This window comes from Rhinoderma darwinii, chromosome 3 (genome assembly GCF_050947455.1).
Source record: "Rhinoderma darwinii isolate aRhiDar2 chromosome 3, aRhiDar2.hap1, whole genome shotgun sequence".
NCBI lineage: Eukaryota > Metazoa > Chordata > Amphibia > Anura > Rhinodermatidae > Rhinoderma > Rhinoderma darwinii.
In genome coordinates this window covers 323,026,210-323,045,963 of record NC_134689.1, presented here as the reverse complement: position 1 = coordinate 323,045,963, position 19,754 = coordinate 323,026,210, and the positions used below count along the sequence as shown (strand labels likewise).

Genomic DNA, 19,754 nt, shown 5'->3' with positions numbered 1-19,754 from the left:
CCTCCAAAGAACTCACCTGCGTTGGAGACATTCATTAATCTGATCCACAGAGATGTGGACAGATTTAATCATGACTTTAGACTAGGCCAGTTTAAAAGTCAGGCCAATTTGAACAATTTGGACAGACAGGCATTATCCTCCCTTACTGGGGACAAGGATTTGATCATAAAACCTGCCGACAAGGGTGGAGCTATTGTGGTGATGGACAGGTCTTCATATTTAAGGGAGATACATAGACAGTTACAGGACACTTCAGTCTATCTACCCGTTAGTCAGGACCCTACAAACAAAATTGCACTAAAAATTAAGAACACCTTGGAGAAACATATGGCCCTAGGTACAATAGACCAGGAGACGGTAGTATATTTGACCAACAAACACCCGGTCATACCTGTGTTCTATATACTCCCAAAAATACACAAAGGCCTCGAAAATCCTCCTGGACGGCCGATAGTGGCCTCCACGGACTCGCTTTTCACACCCCTCTCAAAATTCATGGAGAAACTCCTGACTCCACTTGTTAAGAATACAAGGTCATTTTTGTTGGATACATCCACTTTTTTAGGGACCATCCACACACTTGATACCTTAACCCCAGATGTCATTTTGGTGACACTGGATGTTTGCAGCCTCTACACTTCAATTGTACATACAAAAGGGTTATTTGCGGTCAAGGAGATACTCACTAGGGCTGGAAAAGAAAGTAAGATCATAGACTTGGGCCTTGACCTCCTAACAATTATCTTAACCGATAATTATTTTCTATTTGAAGACACATACTTCATTCAAAAAAGAGGCACAGCCATGGGATCCAATGTGGCACCACCATATGCTAACTGCTACATGGCTCACTTCGAGGAAAATTACATATACCCCACGACTATGTTTGAGGAACACATAGTATTATGGTCCAGGTATATAGATGATATATTCTGCCTGTGGCAGGGCACCGAAGAAGCATTGCTTAAATTAGTTGAGTACCTCAATAGCATTTGGCCAGAGTTGCAATTCACATTAAATTTCGATCCAGAATTAGTTTTCTGGACACTATGGTCATCAAGGATGACAACGGCCACCTCAGCACTGATTTATTCACAAAAGAAACGGACAGAAACAGCCTTCTATATTATGACAGTTGCCACCCCATAGCAACTAAGAAATCTCTCCCTAAGTCCCAATACACACGCATATCCAGGATAGTTGACAATGCTAACAACAGGACAATACGCATGGCCAATATGACTCGGAAGTTTAGGGATAGAGGTTATCCAAGCCAGACACTGAGGGAAGCACAATTGATGACAGTTGCCAATAGGAACAGAGACAAACCTAAGTGTATACCCTTTGTGCATACTTACCACCCTTGTGCCTATAAGGTACACCACATCATTAGAAAACACTGGCCGCTTCTTAAAGAAGCATACCCAAAGGTCCTGGAGTTTCAGACTCCGTTTCTTCCATGTTCCAAGAGACCCATGAATCTCAAAGATAGACTAATAAGAGCAGATATTGGATCAGCGATTAGACCATCGAGACAAACCTTCCTTAATACCCCAAGAAAAGGGACGTTCCCATGTCGATCTGGTCTACAATGTTCCCACATAATCAAAGGCGACACATTACAACATCCCCAGACTGGTGAACGCATACCAATAAAGGAGTATTTCACATGCAACACGAACTTTGTCATCTACTTGATAAAGTGCCCATGCGGGCTAGCGTATGTAGGCGAAACAACGCAACGCATTCGGGATAGAATAAGCCAGCACAAGAGTAACATCCGATGCAACAAGACCCTACTACCGATCCCAGCACATTTTTTATCCAAAACACACAACATCTCTCAGCTACAATTTCAGGTTATTGAGCACATACCAGCCCCACGAAGAGGAGGGGACAGGATAAGGACACTTAAGCGCAGAGAGGCGTACTGGATTCACAGACTACAAACATTGGAACCTAGAGGGCTGAATAGGGAATATGAAGTAAGCAGTTTCTCGTAAACATGTTATAACTACCATAATCTAATATGACTAATGTCTCTTTTCACAGACACGCTGACTTATCACTAGGCGTGAAACCAATCTACATGCCGAACAAGGTATCCTTTAGAAATATTGGTTCCCCTAAAGGATAGGGGATGGGATAACTCACACTAAGGTATTTGATAGTAGAGATATCTGTACATCGATACGCATAGGTTCCGTTTACTCTACTCAATTACACCAGACAGTTGGCTATATGCCACTGTACACGTATAAGATTGTCCAATGAAAACATTCCGGTTGAGTTTATTCCTATTTCTTATGTTTATTTTTATTTTTTGTCATTCTTACTCTTAGTCTCATTCCTATTCCCCAAGGCCACATGTATGTAGTAACACTGGGAATGTATTAACAAGTGTAGCAATACCAGGCTCACGATTAGAATCCCAAGCAATCCACCTATACCTGTCATTGGCTTTGTGATAAGCCTCTACCTGGATCTATGACAAATCTCACTGGCTCCACTTCTACATGTAACTTTCCCTATGGGACACGGTCAGAGGAGGACATGTACGTCCTCTTGTTTTTGATAAACGCCCAGAACATGACGTCGTAACCAGACGCCTGGTGAACACGCCCATAGCATACCCTAACACAGGACGATGCATGCTGCTTATACCCATTGCCCGCCCCAATACAGGGCGCAGACAGGATAGGACCAGAGCATCCTTTAACGAGTAGAGACGCTCAACACGAGCTGACCACGCCCCCTGCCCGCCCCTACACAGGGCAATGATAGACGAGGACGCTAACCACGCCCAGAGCATGACGTCGTAATCAGACGCACGATGAACACGCCCACTGTATACCCTGATGCAGGACGATGCACGCTGCTTATACCCATTGCCCGCCCCAATACAGGACTTAGACCGGATAGGATCAGAGCGTCCTATAACGAGTGGAGACGCTCAGCACGAACTGACCACGCCCCCTGCCCACCCCTACACAGGGCAATGGTAGACATGGACGCGAACCACGCCCAGAGCATGACAACACTGTCTGATGCGTGCAGCACATGCCTAGAGCCCGCCCCAAAGCAGGGATATTTAAACCAGGAGTGTATCTCCTGTAATTTAGCGCCAAAAGGAGCGGAAATCCGCCATTCAGACGAGCAGCGCCATTCATCTGGACACTCCAGCAACCAGGGTAACAAGGTACGTTCACCAATATTCCTGCACTACACTAGGACTACACTTTGATAATATGGCAATCAGCACTGACCTGTCATCTCACAGTGTGGGTTTTAGTCAGTTGATATATGTGAATATTTGAGCTGTATTTTGATACTGTTGATTTGGTTTTTGTAAACAAATGATTATATCTAATATGTGAGATGAAATATGGTCTGGTCAGCTTGGTCTCTTCTCCTTAATGACGGATGACTAGATATGTCCATTTGAGCTTAGCATGGGAACCAATCACCCTGTTAGTATGAGGAACCTATTAAGTGATTGCATACCTGACTACACCATTGTACCTGGGATGAGAATGTCGTCCACTCACTGTTCTTGGTTGATGATTATTATTTTTGTGGTTCTTTATACCACAATTCTATTTTGATTTTTGTAAGATTTAATTTGTCCTTATTTATATCTTGTTTTTCATTACATTCTACTTTAATATCTTTTTTGGTCCATATATGGATATGATGCTAAAATACCTATGTATAATATAAATATTCTGTATACCTATAGTGCCCGACGAAGGTCCTTTGACCGAAACGTTGCACCAAACCCTCGGCATCAATCATAATAAAATTTCAAGAAATTTATACTTACGTCTCAGTGTGCCGAATACTTTTTTTCACAATACGATTGGGTTGGGACCCTATTCGTGCACCTACCTTGATCTAGTGCATTCCGAACCAATCTCTACCTGTTACACTGAAGTGTCGGTGTAAGAATCAGCCAACACACTTGTTCTACGGAGCAAGGTCGAGATGCCCACACCCAACCTCTGCAGTGTCTATACGGAGGATTGTCAAGAAGGGGTTAATGTTTTTCTTAATTTCAGAGATTCCTTTATGAGGAATCCTAAGGCTGGATTCACACGAGCACATTACGTCCGTAATGGACGGAACATATTTCAGCCGCAAGACCCGGACTGAATACACTGCAGGGAGCCGGGCTCCTAGAATCATAGTTATGTACGACGCTAGGAGTCCCTGCCTCTCCGTGGAACTACTGTCCCGTACTGAAAACATGATTACAGTACGGGACAGTTGTCCTGCAGCGGGGCAGGGACTCCTAGTCATAGATAACTATGATGCTAGGAGCCCGGCTCCCTGCAGTGTGTTCGGTCCGGGACTTGCGGCCGAAATACGTTCCGTCCATTACGGACGTAACATGCTCGTGTGAATCCAGCCTTACTGTGACATGGCAAATATATGAAACTTGGGGAGAAGTTTTATTTTAAGTAGATTGATTCTGCCCATGAGTAACTCACCTAACTGATGCATCTGGAAAAGGGTCTATTTCATCGAGAATACACGGTTATAGATCCTCTTCAACCACTATACCTAGGATACGGATTTGAGAGGTAATGGGTATATAGTAATGGCAGCTAACCATATACACTAGACTAATTCTGCCTGAACCTGCCAATTTCAGCAGAATTGACCAAAAATTCCACATTCAGTTTACATATATGTATAATGGGAGCATCATGACTTATATAGTACGAAGTTGACTTTATAACATGTGGAAATATTAGACGCAACCATTTTCCAGGGTATGGTTTATTAAACAGAATGACACTTTGTACAGATAGAACAGTTCCTTATATTCTGTGACAATTTACTTTTACAATGATTAACCATTATCGCTGCAATAAAATGTACAGGTTCCCGTCAAGTAATGGTGTGTAAACAAGCAGCTTCTTGCATACAAGGAGGAATGTATACAGTGGAGGAGACTTTGCTTCTTGGTGCTGGTTAATGCCGCTCCCTCCCCCGTTCTCGGATTATGAGCAGCATGAATGGTATGCAATCTGCAGTACTGCTGCTTCTGGGACACAAGACTGCTTGAGATAGATAGATCGATCGATAGATAGGAGTGGTGGAATTGACAGAACCACTGTACTATAACCTAGTAAGTTTGTACACTGGAACATTAACAAATTATATCACAATATAGATAAAAATGCTTTTATTTTTTATCATATTAGTGCTGTAGTATTTGAAAAGAAAACAGTTGTAAAGCGGTGTTAAAACGCCAAGTATCAGTATACCGTAACACTGCAGAGACATCCCTGATGTGGACAGAACCAGTACTTCTCACTAGCAGCTAGTAAGATAACTTCATTAAAGTACACTTCACTTTTTTTTTTTAAATCAAAACTAGACAGGATTAAGCTATACACTCCATTGGGTATTGGCCCTTTATTTCTTCTGCATTAAGTAGCACCTTCGACTTGACCTGGCTCGTGTATTTAAAAAAATAAAATAATTCCAGCTTCCTCCTTTAGGTAGTATTTTTTGTATTAACTTCCTAAACAGGACTAATTCCAGTCAATGAGAGCGGTTTAGCCAGTAAATACAGAGAGCGCCACCTAAAGGAAAAAAACACAGGAATTTGGAGGATTTTTACTGCAGCTGAGACCAGACCATCAGTTCACTATATTTAAATCTATACTATGTATGTAATCGCAGACCTCATATTACTAATCTATACCCAGGAACAGGTTACCCTCAAAGCAGGGCAGTAAAAAGAAAAGGTATTTTCCCTTATATGGAAAACAAGACCCACTAAGCGGGAGTACACTTTAATGTCATCACTGTCTCATCTGCCTTTACTAAGTGTTTATGGCAGATTTACTTTGAAACTTTGACCACAACAGACAAATAAATTAATGGAAACTATATACAGTGACATCTTTCTAGTGTGAATATCTAGAATATTTGTTGAGCGGATGATAAAAAGTGAATACATAAAATGCTTGTTCTGGAGTGAATTATCTGCCAGAATCCGCTGAGCCCTCATATTTGCATAGTGTCAGCACAGAGTCAAGAGGCTCTATCAAAGCACCATATGATTTAGGAACACGATTCAGGCTGAATATTATTCAAGGCAGTTTGTACCCCTGTTGTCTACAGTAACAAATACACTCGAAATTAGACTTTTTTTCTTCTTTTGCTTTTTTTTTTTTACAAAATAAATATAGTTTCTGTGAACTTTGGAGTCAACGTGTTTGTACACTCACAAAAATGCAGCGAGTCGCAACTGCTCTTTATCAAAAAGTTTCAGGTACATAGAATGCTGAGCAGTATGCTACACCCGATGCTGGAGCAGATCAGAAATTGGTCTATAAATCATTAGGGTTAATAGTGCAGAATAATGTGTCAGAATGACAGACTAATTTCTACCGGTGAGTGGTTAGAATATATTAGCTTGGACTTTCATTTCCCCCCATGATTTACCCTATACCATATCTTATTAGATACACTACTGCTAGGTCAAATATGGTATAATTTTACATAAGTTTCGAGTGTCATATTCTAAAGTTGATTTAAGGGGGTTAAATATTTGCTGAATGTGTAATTGGTAGGGGCCGACTGATCAGCAGAATAAAACGGCTACTTCACTGTTTTAAGAGTGTCTATGCCTGGTACTGAAGTTTAGTCACATTCACTTAAATTAGACTGAGCTGCAGTACCAGACACAGCCACTGTAACCAATGAAGGGGCCGTAGCACTCACTAGATTGCTGTGGCCCCTTCATTCTGCTGATTGCTCAGGATAGGCCATCAATATTTGACTGTCAGAAAGCCCTTTTAGTGTCCATATTACTGCCACAGAACCGCAAAGGCTCCGGGTTTTAAGTAACCTAACTTTGATCACACGGTTTCATAGATCTGTGGTCTTCATAGAGTCCGGGTCTTGTGGCCATAATATAGACATTAAAATACGGTCGTATTGCAGCTATCTAAAACCGGCCTTAGTGTATGCAACACCTTAACATTATTGGAATGTCTTAAAAGTGAACGAGAGATGATGACGACAAATGCCTTATAAATTTTATATCTCAATTCCCAGTAATAAACCCCTTAATATACAATATGATGTTGCTTAGATATGTACCTCTAACTTAAAGGGACCAGTTTAAAAGGTTTCTGGTTGTTTTACATTAGATCCTTTGACTTTACTGAAATACTTTAGTGACTTATATAAAATGTTTCTTTCTATAAGAAAAGAGTAAAAAGAACAATTGTTACAAAGATCCTTAAATATATAAGAAATGTACAGAAACATTGTGGCACATATAGGATGCTGTCAATCCACCCATCACTTTACACTTGCAGTTCAAGCACATAGAAAACGCTCTACCAGAAAATCAGTCGCCTGCTGTCTCTTTCACGCCAGTGTGCTTGGAGTTTAAAAAAAATCATCCACCCTAGGCGTACAAAATGTAATTACATAAAAAATCAGAGCTTGGCAAGGGCATCCTTATTTCAACCCCGTTTTGCACAAGTGTTTTGCTAGAGCATTCACAAACTATGCATATTTATATGAAGAGCGTTATATGGAACGGTGCCCTAAACGCAGCAGAGCAGGCGCTCCCTAAGTGCACCTGTATGATATCTGTATTCTGAGGTTGGATTTCTGAAGGGCACGGCAGGAATTGGATTGAGAATCAGCCCTTGATGTAATAGTGCTGTAGACAGAAGCCCGTAGTGGAATCCCGTGATGCCGTCATCCCTGTACGATGGTTACATGGCCGCACAAGTCTTTGGGGAAGAATCATCGGCATTTGCTTTTTTCCGGATACTCTCTGTAGAAGATGTAACAAAATTATCAGAATGAAAGAAAGCAGTTTACATAAGAGATTTGCATGTTACTAGCATGCCTGTATTTTTTTCTTCTGATTATACAAGTATTGCTACCACTGCAATGCCAATTCCTTGTGTATCATAGATTGTACAATGTAAAAAAAGAACTCCACTTTAGATCCATATAGCATAAGAATCTATATAATAGTTTGTGTGTGTAGATTAATGGAAAGACACAATGTGGAATCCCAAAAAATTGGAAGTAATTCATGTGACCAGGAAGGGAAATAAAAAAAAAAAAAATATATATATATGGACAATGACGTGGGCAGAAGTTGTGGAGTCCCCAGGCAGAGCATCAGCTGATGCTCTGCTCGGGGACTCCAGCGATAGGAAACCCCTGAATTGACCAAATATGGACGTCGGGAGCAGCGCTGGAGTCCCGAGCAAAGCGCTAGCTGATGCTCTGCTCAGGACTCAAGCAATAGGCAATGTGACAGCCCCTTGCGGTCATGTTCACGAACAGCACATGAAGCAAGAGCTGTCACGTGGGGCCGTGTCGGAGCGTCATCATTACTAGAAAAGCTCCAGCACTTCCTAAATAATTCATGAGGTTTGAACTGCACCATTTAGTACAGAATAATTAAAGTATATTAGTAAGTTACTTCGTTTCACATAAATACATTATTGCAATGCAATTTTTGGTCCCTGGATAACCCCTTTAAGATGACAAAAAAGGGTCGCTCAGAATCAATCATAAATAAAAGAACAATCACCTGCTAGATCTCTCCTCCCAATGCCAACAAGACCTTCGTACAATCCTTTCACTGGGTTATCTCCAGCCATCACAACCCCATGCAACCAGATCAGCAGCATCCGGTGTCCATGGTCCCTGTAGCTTTTGCTTCCTAGGACAGAAAGATCATGTGAGCTCCTATCAGTGTCATAGTGTACATGTGACAATTCATGTATATAGAGTCAGGTATATGTGTGTATACGGGTACATCAATTTATTTAGTGATTTGAATCCACAGAAGTGGAACTGCTCCATAGCCTCTATGATAACTGCAACGAACGACATGCCATGAAACTGAATATTTCCTCAATGGTTAAAGGGGATTCAATAAATACATTTTATTCTTTCTGTAGTGAATAGTTTTTAACTTTTCCAGTAGACTTTCTGTATGAATTCTTTTTTTTTTTTTTTTTATGATCTGTTTGCAGTCATTCAATAGGAACCTACATGGTTTACTTTCAGTGGGTAAAATTTGTCCTGGTCATGTAATGGACACACAGGAGCATTGTTTGTTACAAGACAACTCTAAACAACTACTGTAAGGCCGGGTTCCCACTTAGCGTAAAGAAAATGGGGAGGTGGTAAGTATGAACGTTTGGGTTTTTTTCCGCAGCAGAAACTCCACAATGTGGGGTGTTGCGGGTTCCAGGTCGGATACACAGCACAGTTTTTACGCAGCGTATGGGACCCGTGGGAACCCGGCCTGATGATTTGTGCTTTTGTGTCTCCAGTACAGATTTTTACCAACTGGAAACAAATCATAAAAGTTCCCCTTGAATGACCGGAAGCAGAGATCCGAACAACGGTAAGGAATTAAGATCAGAAAATTGCATAACTTTGCATTACACAAAGAATACCTTTATTTTCTGAAACAGAAATACCCTTCTCAAGTATTACTTAACGTTTATTAATTTTTACTCCGCTTTAGTAGAAATATAAATGCAATTTTAAGCCATCTTAAATGTATAGTGTGTGTATTGGGCTTTTCTATGCTGTACCAGGTAGCGTCAGGTGGAGGTTCTGTACCTGTCCACTGCTGCTCTATTGCCCGTATATGAGCATCTGTGAATTTCCAGTAATGTGCCAGCTTCTTCCACTCATTGGGTTTTAAGTATTTTGTTGCAAGCCTCCAGATAACAGAGCGGATATGCTGTGTCTCTAGTCGATGGTCCTGTCTGAAAGTCAAGTGTCTGGCCACCCAGGAGTCTGAATCACTGTTCAAATTGTCCTGTCACCAGAGAGAACACAAAGAGCCAATTTAGAAATCAGGGTGCTTCCATAGAGATAGGTTATAAATAGGATAACCATTTCATATATACCTTCTCCCATTTGTAAAATCGATCTGCCTTGATAATCATGTCTGCCAAGTTGATGTGATTCCCTCGCGCGGCCACATCAAGCGAAGTCTTTCCTTGCTGGAAAGCAATGCACAAATGTTATATGTCCACGGCTTTATATACAGCTCCATCTTCCCCTAATACTAAGGAACAGACTTGTACCTTGTCTTGTAACTTCAGATTTACTCCTGCAATGAGGATCATTTCTGCCATGTCCTGCCGCCCATGTTCTGCCGATATATGGAGAGGAGTCTGCAGCCTCTGGAAAGACAAGAACACATCACACATCTGAAACATTTTCTAGACATTGGCATTAGGTTGGAATTGGCACAAATGCAGTGTGGCAGGATCTGTGCTCAATTAGGAAACATCCTGTTTAACTCCTTAACGCCGAAGGACAGATATATCCGTCCTCAGCAGCTGCTAGTTCGCGCAGGAGGACGGATATATCCGTCCTGTGATGTCGCGGGTACTGCCAGTGTACCCACGCGATCAGCGGCAGGAGCACTGCTGTTATACACAGCCTGGCTCCTGCTGCAACTGCCGGAATCGAAGCGCGGTTCGATTCCGGCAGTTTAACCCATTAAATGCCGCTGTCAATAGTGACAGCGGCATCTAATGTGTTTGACAGAGGGAGGGAGCTCCCTCTGTCACCCGATCGGCGCCCCCGCAAACAAATCGCGGGTCGCCGTCAGGTTTCCATGGCAGCGGGGGTCTAACAAAGACCCGCAGGTCTGTCTTCAGCATCTGCCTGTTAGGCGATGCCAGAGGCATGACCTAACAGGTTGCCTGTCAGTTTTACACTGACAGGCAATAATGCTTTGGTATACTAAGTATACCAAAGCATTATATATGCCATCAGCACATCGCATAGTGAAGTCCCCTAGTGGGACTAAAAAAAGAAAATGTCAATCAGTTAAATAAAGTTTGTAGAAAAAAATAATAATAATTACAGTCAAAATCAAATAAAACTACTTTTTTTGCCCAAAAAGTGGTTTTATTCAGTAAAAGTGTCAAAACAAATCACACATACACATATATGGTATCCCCGCGATCGTAACAACTTGACCAATAAAATTAACACATTAATTAAACCGCCGGATGAACGGCGTCCATAAAAACCGCAAAAAACAACGGCAAAATTCGCTCTTTTCTCCCATTCCCCCCATAAAAAATAAAATAAAAGTTAATCTATAAGTCCTATGTACCCCAAAATAGTACTAATGAAAACTACACATTGGCCCGCAAAAATCAAGCCCACATTCGGCCACATCGACGGAAAAATAAAAAAATGACGGCTCTTGGAACGCGGCGATGCAAAAACAAGTAATTTTTTTCTAAAAGGGTTTTTATTGTGCAAACATAGAAAAAACATATAAATCCTTTACATATTTGGTATCCCCGTAATAGTGCCGACCCATAGAATAAAGTTAACATGTTATTTACGCTGCATAGTAAACGGCGTAAATTTATAACGTGAAAATTAATGCTGGAATAGCTGCTTATTTTCAATTCTCTCCTAAAATAAAGTTAATAAAAGTTTATCAATATATTGTAAGCATCTAAAAATGGTACAATTACAAAATACAACTCGTCCCGCAAAAAACAAGCCCTTATACGGCTATGTCGACTGAATAAAAAAAAAGTTACGACTCTTGGAATGCGACCGTGAAGAAACAAAAAATAATCCTTGGTCATTAACGTGCAAAATGGCCCGGTCATTAAGGGGTTAAACAAAACTCAATTGTGTTTCTTTTGACTCAATGAGGCTCTTTGGTCGCAACATCCCATAAGATAATACAGGCCTCCACAACATCAGAGGGACGTACCTGATTGAATAGTGTGGCGACTGCAAGGGGAGTTGTCATAGGGGGAGCCTGGACATCCCCGATAAGGTAGGTAGGTGTACTCATACATTGCGGTTTGGTCACGACTCAACTAAAACATGTTGAATTTACCATTATTTTGTTCTACTTGTGTGGAGGGATGAAAGAGTTATGTTGCTAATAAAAAAAATATATTGTTACAATTCTCAGAATAATTGGCCAGCGTGAATGAAGGAAAAGATCAATAAAATATTTATCGTTGGTCCTCACCAATCATGGCGGTGGTTTCAAAAGTCTTTGGCAACGTAAATCCATTCCAATAACATGAATGGGAATTGTAAAAGTATCACTCACATTGTGCAGAAATGTTCTTTATGCAGGATTGTGCAGTGGATGTCACCCATCACAATGCAGTCTGAAAAATCTGCACCGCAATCCCACATGTATTACATGTACATTTTTCCACAGATTTAGTGGTATAATTTTTGGGCGTTTCTTTAGGAAAGAAAATATTTCTAGACATACCAATTAAAAAAAAAAAAATAGATAAATAAAATATTTTATACACGCACATACAAGGGAAGAAATGGTGACACAATGTTACACACAGAGTAAGGACCGGATGTCTGTGGGGGGCCCCAAGCTAAACTCTTTGCACCCTGAGCCTTTATCTACACTTCTGGAAGGAAGATGCACAGAAGTCGTAGTGAATGGGAACACAGCTGTTGCTCAACTTTTTGCCATTTACTTCTTATAGAGCAAAAAAAGTGTGAAGTTGATCAACAGCTGCATCATCCAATTTCAATCGTGTGACTTGCCTGCAACTGGAGTTGAGCTACTTAAAAAAAAAAAATAGATTTACTTACAGGGTTAACTCACCCTGAAATATCGACCACAGTATGATTGCAACCACAAATTATCAATTCTCTGAGCAAACCGGCATTAATGCAAGTATCAAGGCGTGTTTGGAATATAATGATATAGGTTTCTACCTTTCTCCTTGAAGTTCTACCTATTCATAATTTAACTAGTTCGGCTCTTACATAATCTGTAATGTCCAGGTCACACTCGCAGTCAATGAAAAGCTTCACCATGGAAGAAAAGTTCTGCAGGACAGACATATGCAGGGCGGTTGATTTTTGCTAGAAGAGGAAAAGTAATTAATTGTTAGTGGAGATTATGTATGTATGTATGTATGTATATATCAAAGTTTTGATTACAGTTGAGTAAACAATCACCCCGTGTCCGAGGGGCCCTTGCACTTACATTGTTCACTGCATTGATGTTAATTCCTGCGTCAATAAGCATCCTGGCAATGTCTTCAAGCCCATGGGAAGCAGCATAATGAAGGCCGGTCATTCCCTTCTGTGAATTAATAAAGAATAATTGTATTAATCTAGGGATAAAAGGTTACCATGATCACTAATTAACTATTTAAGAAACCAATGCTTCTGAGAGGGGAAAAAAAAAAAAAAAAAAAAAAAAGCTACTAAAAATTCACCGCATCGAACATCAAATAGCAAGTAAAAGTGACGTCCTCGCCGTGTAAAAGATTTTCCTATATGATAAATGCAGTTCTGAAGGGACACGTGTGGAAATGTCTTAAAAATACAACTCCAACAATGGGTATTACTTATTTTATCTGGTTTCCTTTAGGGCGTGTTCACATGTTGCAAGATTATGGAAAAATAGTGCAGAATTTCCACGACTAAGAAAATTGCAGCAAAAAAAATGAAAAAGAAAGCCCCACATTTGACCTCAATGCATGAACACCGCCTTCAGTGAAATAGTTATTCATGAATCCATCCAGGCTAGGATTTATCCCTTTACACAGCCCAAGACTTTCCTTATTTCTGCATCGCCGTTTTGAAAAAAAAAAAAAAACAATACTTTACGGAAAGGTGTCTATAGTGGAAACCTATTTTTAGGGGTACCATAAAAAAAATATTCACGTTAATAAAAGAAAATATTAACATTCAGATTTACATGGGGAGTGACACAATAGGTACATATAGCTCATTTTGTGTGTGTGGGCCATGGACTATGGTTATGTGCCCATATGTGCCTCCTTGAAGAAATGTATTTTCAAGACATGCTTATTCGCATGGGATGGAAAGGTTGCAGATTTTTTTCGCATATCAGTGGGGCTTCTGCAGCAAAATCTGCACGTGTTACATGCGGATTTCACCACTTCTACATAGAAAAGCATGAAATCCGCTGTGCACACGCAGAACAGAATGGAGCGTGCTGCTCTGATTTCTATGCGGAAAATATTCAGCATCATGTGGATGAGATTTGTTCAACGCTCATCCACATGGCTGGGACTGTAATTCGGAAAATCAGCAGCAGTCTTGTGTAAATCCAGCCTAAGACCCTGTTCACAGAGTTTTTTGAATTTTTGTTTACCGCGGAAACCGCACAAAAAAACGCCCGAAAGCATCTCCCATTCGTCAATGGGAGGTGGAGGAGTTTTTACCCACAAGTGGGAAAAAACCGCTTGCAGGAAAAAGAAGAGTCATGCCCTTTCTTCGGGCGTTTCCGTCTCTGACCTCCCATTGACATCAATGGGTTACAGAGAAAGCGTTTTTCGCTGCATTTTTTTGCCCGCGGCGCTCAATGGCCGCGACTGAAAAACGCGGCAAGGAGTGCAGGCAGATCAAAATCCGTACAGTCTGCAAAAATGTGTTTTCCTCTGCCATCCGTAACGTCCGGCAGAAAAAAGCACCGTCCGGGATTTTCGGCAGCCTCCCGGAACTTTGCACTGCGCATGGGCCAAAATACACATGCGCAGTGCAAAGGATTAGTAGATTGTGTGGAACCTGAAAATATGCAGGACGGCTGTAGGCAAGTGAGGTCGGTGCTGGGTGTGGACCAATCCATTCACCTGACTCACGCTTTCTCTGCCTCCCATTGTTGTCAATGGGAGGTCAGAGACGTAAACGCCCGAAGATAGGGCATGTCGCTTCTTTTTCCCGCGAGACAGTTTTTCCGCTCGCAGGAAAAACAGCCTTGAAATCAATGGCTGGCATTTTTGGACGTTTTTTTAATGCGGTTTCTGCTTCAAAAAACGTGTCAAAGAACTCTGTGTGAACTTACCCTAAGGCTATCTACAAGGGGGGAGCTGTGTGCGGCTATCTACAAGGGGGGAGCTGTGTGCGGCTATCTACAAGGGGGGAGCTGTGTGCGGCTATCTACAAGGGGGGAGCTGTGTGCGGCTATCTACAAGGGGGGAGCTGTGTGCGGCTATCTACAAGGGGGGAGCTGTGTGCGGCTATCTACAAGGGGGGAGCTGTGTGCGGCTATCTACAAGGGGGGAGCTGTGTGCGGCTATCTACAAGGGGGGAGCTGTGTGCGGCTATCTACAAGGGGGGAGCTGTGTGCGGCTATCTACAAGGGGGGAGCTGTGTGCGGCTATCTACAAGGGGGGAGCTGTGTGCGGCTATCTACAAGGGGGGAGCTGTGTGCGGCTATCTACAAGGGGGGAGCTGTGTGCGGCTATCTACAAGGGGGGAGCTGTGTGCGGCTATCTACAAGGGGGGAGCTGTGTGCGGCTATCTACAAGGGGGGAGCTGTGTGCGGCTATCTACAAGGGGGGAGCTGTGTGCGGCTATCTACAAGGGGGGAGCTGTGTGCGGCCATCTACAAGGGGGGAGCTGTGTGCGGCTATCTACAAGGGGGGAGCTGTGTGCGGCTATCTACAAGGGGGGAGCTGTGTGCGGCTATCTACAAGGGGGGAGCTGTGTGCGGCTATCTACAAGGGGGGAGCTGTGTGCGGCTATCTACAAGGGGGGAGCTGTGTGCGGCTATCTACAAGGGGGGAGCTGTGTGCGGCTATCTACAAGGGGGGAGCTGTGTGCGGCTATCTACAAGGGGGGAGCTGTGTGCGGCTATCTACAAGGGGGGAGCTGTGTGCGGCTATCTACAAGGGGGGAGCTGTGTGCGGCTATCTACAAGGGGGGAGCTGTGTGCGGCTATCTACAAGGGGGGAGCTGTGTGCGGCTATCTACAAGGGGGGAGCTGTGTGCGGCTATCTACAAGGGGGGAGCTGTGTGCGGCTATCTACAAGGGGGGAGCTGTGTGCGGCTATCTACAAGGGGGGAGCTGTGTGCGGCTATCTACAAGGGGGGAGCTGTGTGCGGCTATCTACAAGGGGGGAGCTGTGTGCGGCTATCTACAAGGGGGGAGCTGTGTGCGGCCATCTACAAGGGGGGAGCTGTGTGCGGCCATCTACAAGGGGGGAGCTGTGTGCGGCTATCTACAAGGGGGGAGCTGTGTGCGGCTATCTACAAGGGGGGAGCTGTGTGCGGCTATCTACAAGGGGGGAGCTGTGTGCGGCTATCTACAAGGGGGGAGCTGTGTGCGGCTATCTACAAGGGGGGAGCTGTAAAAAGAAGCGACATGCCCTATCTTCGGGCGTTACGCCTCTGACCTCCCATTGACATCAATGGGAGGCAGAGAAAGCGTATTTCGCGTCGTTTTTGCCCGTGGCACTCAATGGGTGCGAGCGAAAAACGCGGCAAATGGCGTGCAGGCAGATGAAAATCTGCCTCAAAATTCCAAACGGAATTTTGAGGCAGAATTTTCTGCCTGGAAAAAAACTCCATGTGAACTCAGCCTTATTGTGTTGAGCACTGAGGAATCATTATTACTGTCTGGGGCACTGTGGATTACGAGATTGTTTAGCGGATGGGGCATACTGTAGGTGGGGAGGTGCTGGTAAAGAGAGAAACCAACATGTCTGTGTGTCACATTGTGCAGAGACAAGTCGTGGCTGGAACAAGTCGTCACAGTGGTTTGGGCCGGATGGAGAAAAAAAGGGAAAGTGAACGACTAATCAGAGAAAACATCACCTGAGTTAGCGGGGAATGCTACAAGCAGGGCTGTGATTGGTGAGTTACTCCTAGCACCCTGCACAGTGCACAGGCAACGAGTCTGTAATGTGTCCGTGAATTTTAGCTCAGTTGTCCAGAAATTTCTGAAGTGGAGGTTGGCAACCCTGGCGACTAATGGTTCAGGAAAGTGAGTTTCACAAAATGGGTGCAGCACAGGAGAATTCCTGGGGACAGGAGTGAGAGGATGTAATAAGGGAAGATGAGAGTCGTAGGTCAGTTTTAGTTGGAGATGAGAGCGAAAATATACGACTGTGTAGCATTGTGGAAAGCCTTGTCGATAATGCTTTTTTAACCCACAAGGTGGCAGTAACATACTCCTATTTCATTTTGATCCTTAGGGTATGTTCACATGGCACATATTTGAGGCAGAAAAAAACAAGGCTGATTTGAGGAGAAAATTCCAGCCTCTGAATCCAGGCGTTTTTGGAGCTGATTTTTTTAGGCACTATTTTTGCAAGCGTTTTTTAAATGTATTTTGAAGCGTAATTAAGGCGTGTCAATGGAAAATCAGTTTGTAAAATGCTTCAAGAAGTGACAAGTGGCTTCTTTTTTTCCCCAAGGCGTATTTTTATGAGCTTTTTTTAATTTAGTAGCGTAAAAATAAGCCTCATGTGAACACCACAGAGTATGTCCCATTGAAAGCAAGTGTATTTTGGAGTGTAATATGAGCGTTTTGTGCTCCGAAATATGCCTGAAAATAAGCCGTGTGAACATGCCCTTAATTGTAAAGTGTTGCTCCATTTTAGACAGTACTTATATAGCAATCACCTAACTATTATTACTGAAAATGGGCCGTTTAGCTGAAGCCGTTACCCAAGAGAGCAGAATGTTTCCTCTCCAGCGTCATCCACCCACTTTAGACACCGGTAATATTATAGCAGTATTCATATGTTCATTAACCCTCTACGGGCGGTTGTAAAATGCAGATAGCAGTCAGTAGTTAGGGCGGTAGGTGAGATTTGGAATCCTCCAGTTGTGTAGTTTTCTTGTATATTAGTTTATATGAATAGATTAGATTGTTTGCTTGATTAGTGAAGAATATACTACTCAAGTAAAGCTAAACAATTCTGCTCAATTCTCCAGTGCGAAATAGTTGTGCCAAATGCTTTAACTGGAAACCATTTACTTGCAAAGAATGCTGGTAAAACCGTTCTATTTGTCAGAAACATCGTCCACATTTTATCATAAAAGTTAACCTTTACCTCTGTTCGCACATTGACGTCACATCCATCTTCCAAGAGAATTCTGACACAGTCAAAGTGTCCACCTTCTGTAGCAAGATGCAAGGCAGTCAGTCCTTCCTGTTCATCAATAAAAAGTCCATATATCAAACTAGGAATTCAAATCTCCCCTCCCCCATAGATCACTATATTTCTCTACTAGACTAGGCTAGGTTATCGGTGTGTTACTGTGCGCTTCATGTTAGTGTTCGGACTTGCTTCTATAACATATGTCTGTGTTTGGGTGACATCCTAGATGAGGGTGGCTTCACATATAGCATTTTGCATCCAGATTTTAGCAGAAAGTCTATAGTGAAATACCCATCCCTTGGTTCAACTTGATGGACATGTGTCTGTTTTCAACCGTACTATGTAATATAAAATGCATTCCCAACAACGCTGTTTTTTGCATTTTTCTGGCCTTTAGGTGCATTTTTTGTCAGCGGCAACATGTGCTTTTTCTGACGTTTCTCCCATAGCTTTTTCTCTAGAATTTGAAAAACACCAGAAAAAAAAAAAAGTATGCTACAAATGAATGCATAGAATAAAAAAACGCCACTAAAAGACACTTTCAAATACTTGATTCATGGCATTTTATTTTTACCAGCAAAAAAGAAAACGCACAAAAAAAATAAAAAAGTGTGAAGCAGGCGTAAGGGCTTATTTACAGGAACGGTTAACACGTCCGTGTGAAGGCCATTAAAACAACGGCCATTACACGGACGCATGTCTTTCAATGGGGCCGTTCACATGGCTGTTTCAACGGACCATATGAAGGGTCCGTTGAAAAATAGATTATGTCCTATTCTCTTCCGTTTTCATGGATCCCTCGATAGACTCAAGTCTTTGGGGATCTGTGAAAAAGGGACCCGCACGGGTTTAACTCTGACGTGAAAAACTAGAGTTTTTCACGTCCGAGTTTCCCCACTTTCGTGTGAATAAGCCCTTAGACTGCAATTAAATAAACCTGAAATTCCCTATAAGATGTTACATACAGCCTTTATAGAGGACTGCAACATGATGCTTAGGTGATCACTAGCAGTCTATAAAACTGTACTTCAGCCCCAGCTCTGAAGAGTCATTTCCACCCACCAGGTTTTTGTCATTGAGCTCCACTCCAATCTCGACAATTTTCTGTAAAACTTCTGTATGGCCATGTTTTCCTGCCAAGTGCAGAGCTGTGTTGTTCTCCTGAAATATAATGAAATGTTACGGAGGATGACTTATTGAGGAATGCGAATTGTGATATAAAGTGCAAATATATCTAAATATCATAATATATTAAATGCCATGTCTGTATTATGGCCACAATTCCCACTTCACAGATCTGACATTCTATAGTGATCTAAGTTTGGTTCAGTAGAACTGTGGGAGGTCCAGGTATTGGAATCTAAAATGCGTCCGCATTATAGTGGTCCGAAACCAGCCTAAGGCTCCGTTCACTTCTGCGTTCCTTTGTTCTGCTCCCTCACAGGAGCAGAAGAGTGAAGTCTGGAAGCGCCAAATCTATCGCATGACGGCAGCATGCTGCGCTGTTTTTTCCAGCAAAAACAATGGAATCTGTGATGGAGCCGCTGACACATGTGAACTGGTGTCTAACAGTTGTCTTGTAGCTACTTCTTGGAAAAAAGCTGTCAACTTCCTTTAAAGGACATGCTTTCTTCCTGAACATCTCACCACAAACAGAAATATCTAGTTAAAGGAAGCATAAATCCATCCAGACTTCCTTGTAAGAAAAAATAAAGTGTTATCTTTGCCTGGACTCGTGTCTTGGTAACTTTTTCTGTCCTATTTGGAAGGAGCTACAGCTGACATTTCTTCTTATGCTCCGTTTAGTGTTTTACATGCCATCGCACGCTACCTATTGTACTG

At 42.4% G+C, this 19,754-nt stretch overlaps 1 protein-coding gene across 3 annotated transcripts in view; it reads right to left on the bottom strand.

Annotated features, from left to right (window-relative positions):
• Positions 1–4,766: 4,766 nt before the first annotated feature.
• ANKDD1A (ankyrin repeat and death domain containing 1A) overlaps positions 4,767–19,754 on the bottom strand; it is a 71,716-nt gene continuing 56,728 nt past the window's right edge. The window contains exons 7-16 of one of the 3 annotated variants that reach the window (XR_012882457.1): positions 18,975–19,073; positions 17,865–17,963; positions 13,037–13,135; positions 12,814–12,912; positions 10,107–10,205; positions 9,927–10,022; positions 9,634–9,835; positions 8,588–8,719; positions 7,123–7,813; positions 4,767–5,594 (exon numbers count right to left, since the gene is read on the bottom strand). Coding sequence is in view for 1 of the 3 variants with exons in the window: in XM_075858271.1 (XP_075714386.1) it covers positions 7,752–7,813; positions 8,588–8,719; positions 9,634–9,835; positions 9,927–10,022; positions 10,107–10,205; positions 12,814–12,912; positions 13,037–13,135; positions 17,865–17,963; positions 18,975–19,073 (987 nt within the window). In the remaining 2 variants the exon portion in view is untranslated. Of the gene's footprint in view, positions 7,814–8,587; positions 8,720–9,633; positions 9,836–9,926; positions 10,023–10,106; positions 10,206–12,813; positions 12,913–13,036; positions 13,136–17,864; positions 17,964–18,974; positions 19,074–19,754 lie in introns of all 3 variants that reach the window. The other 2 variants (XR_012882456.1, XM_075858271.1) reach the window with 2 other exon arrangements.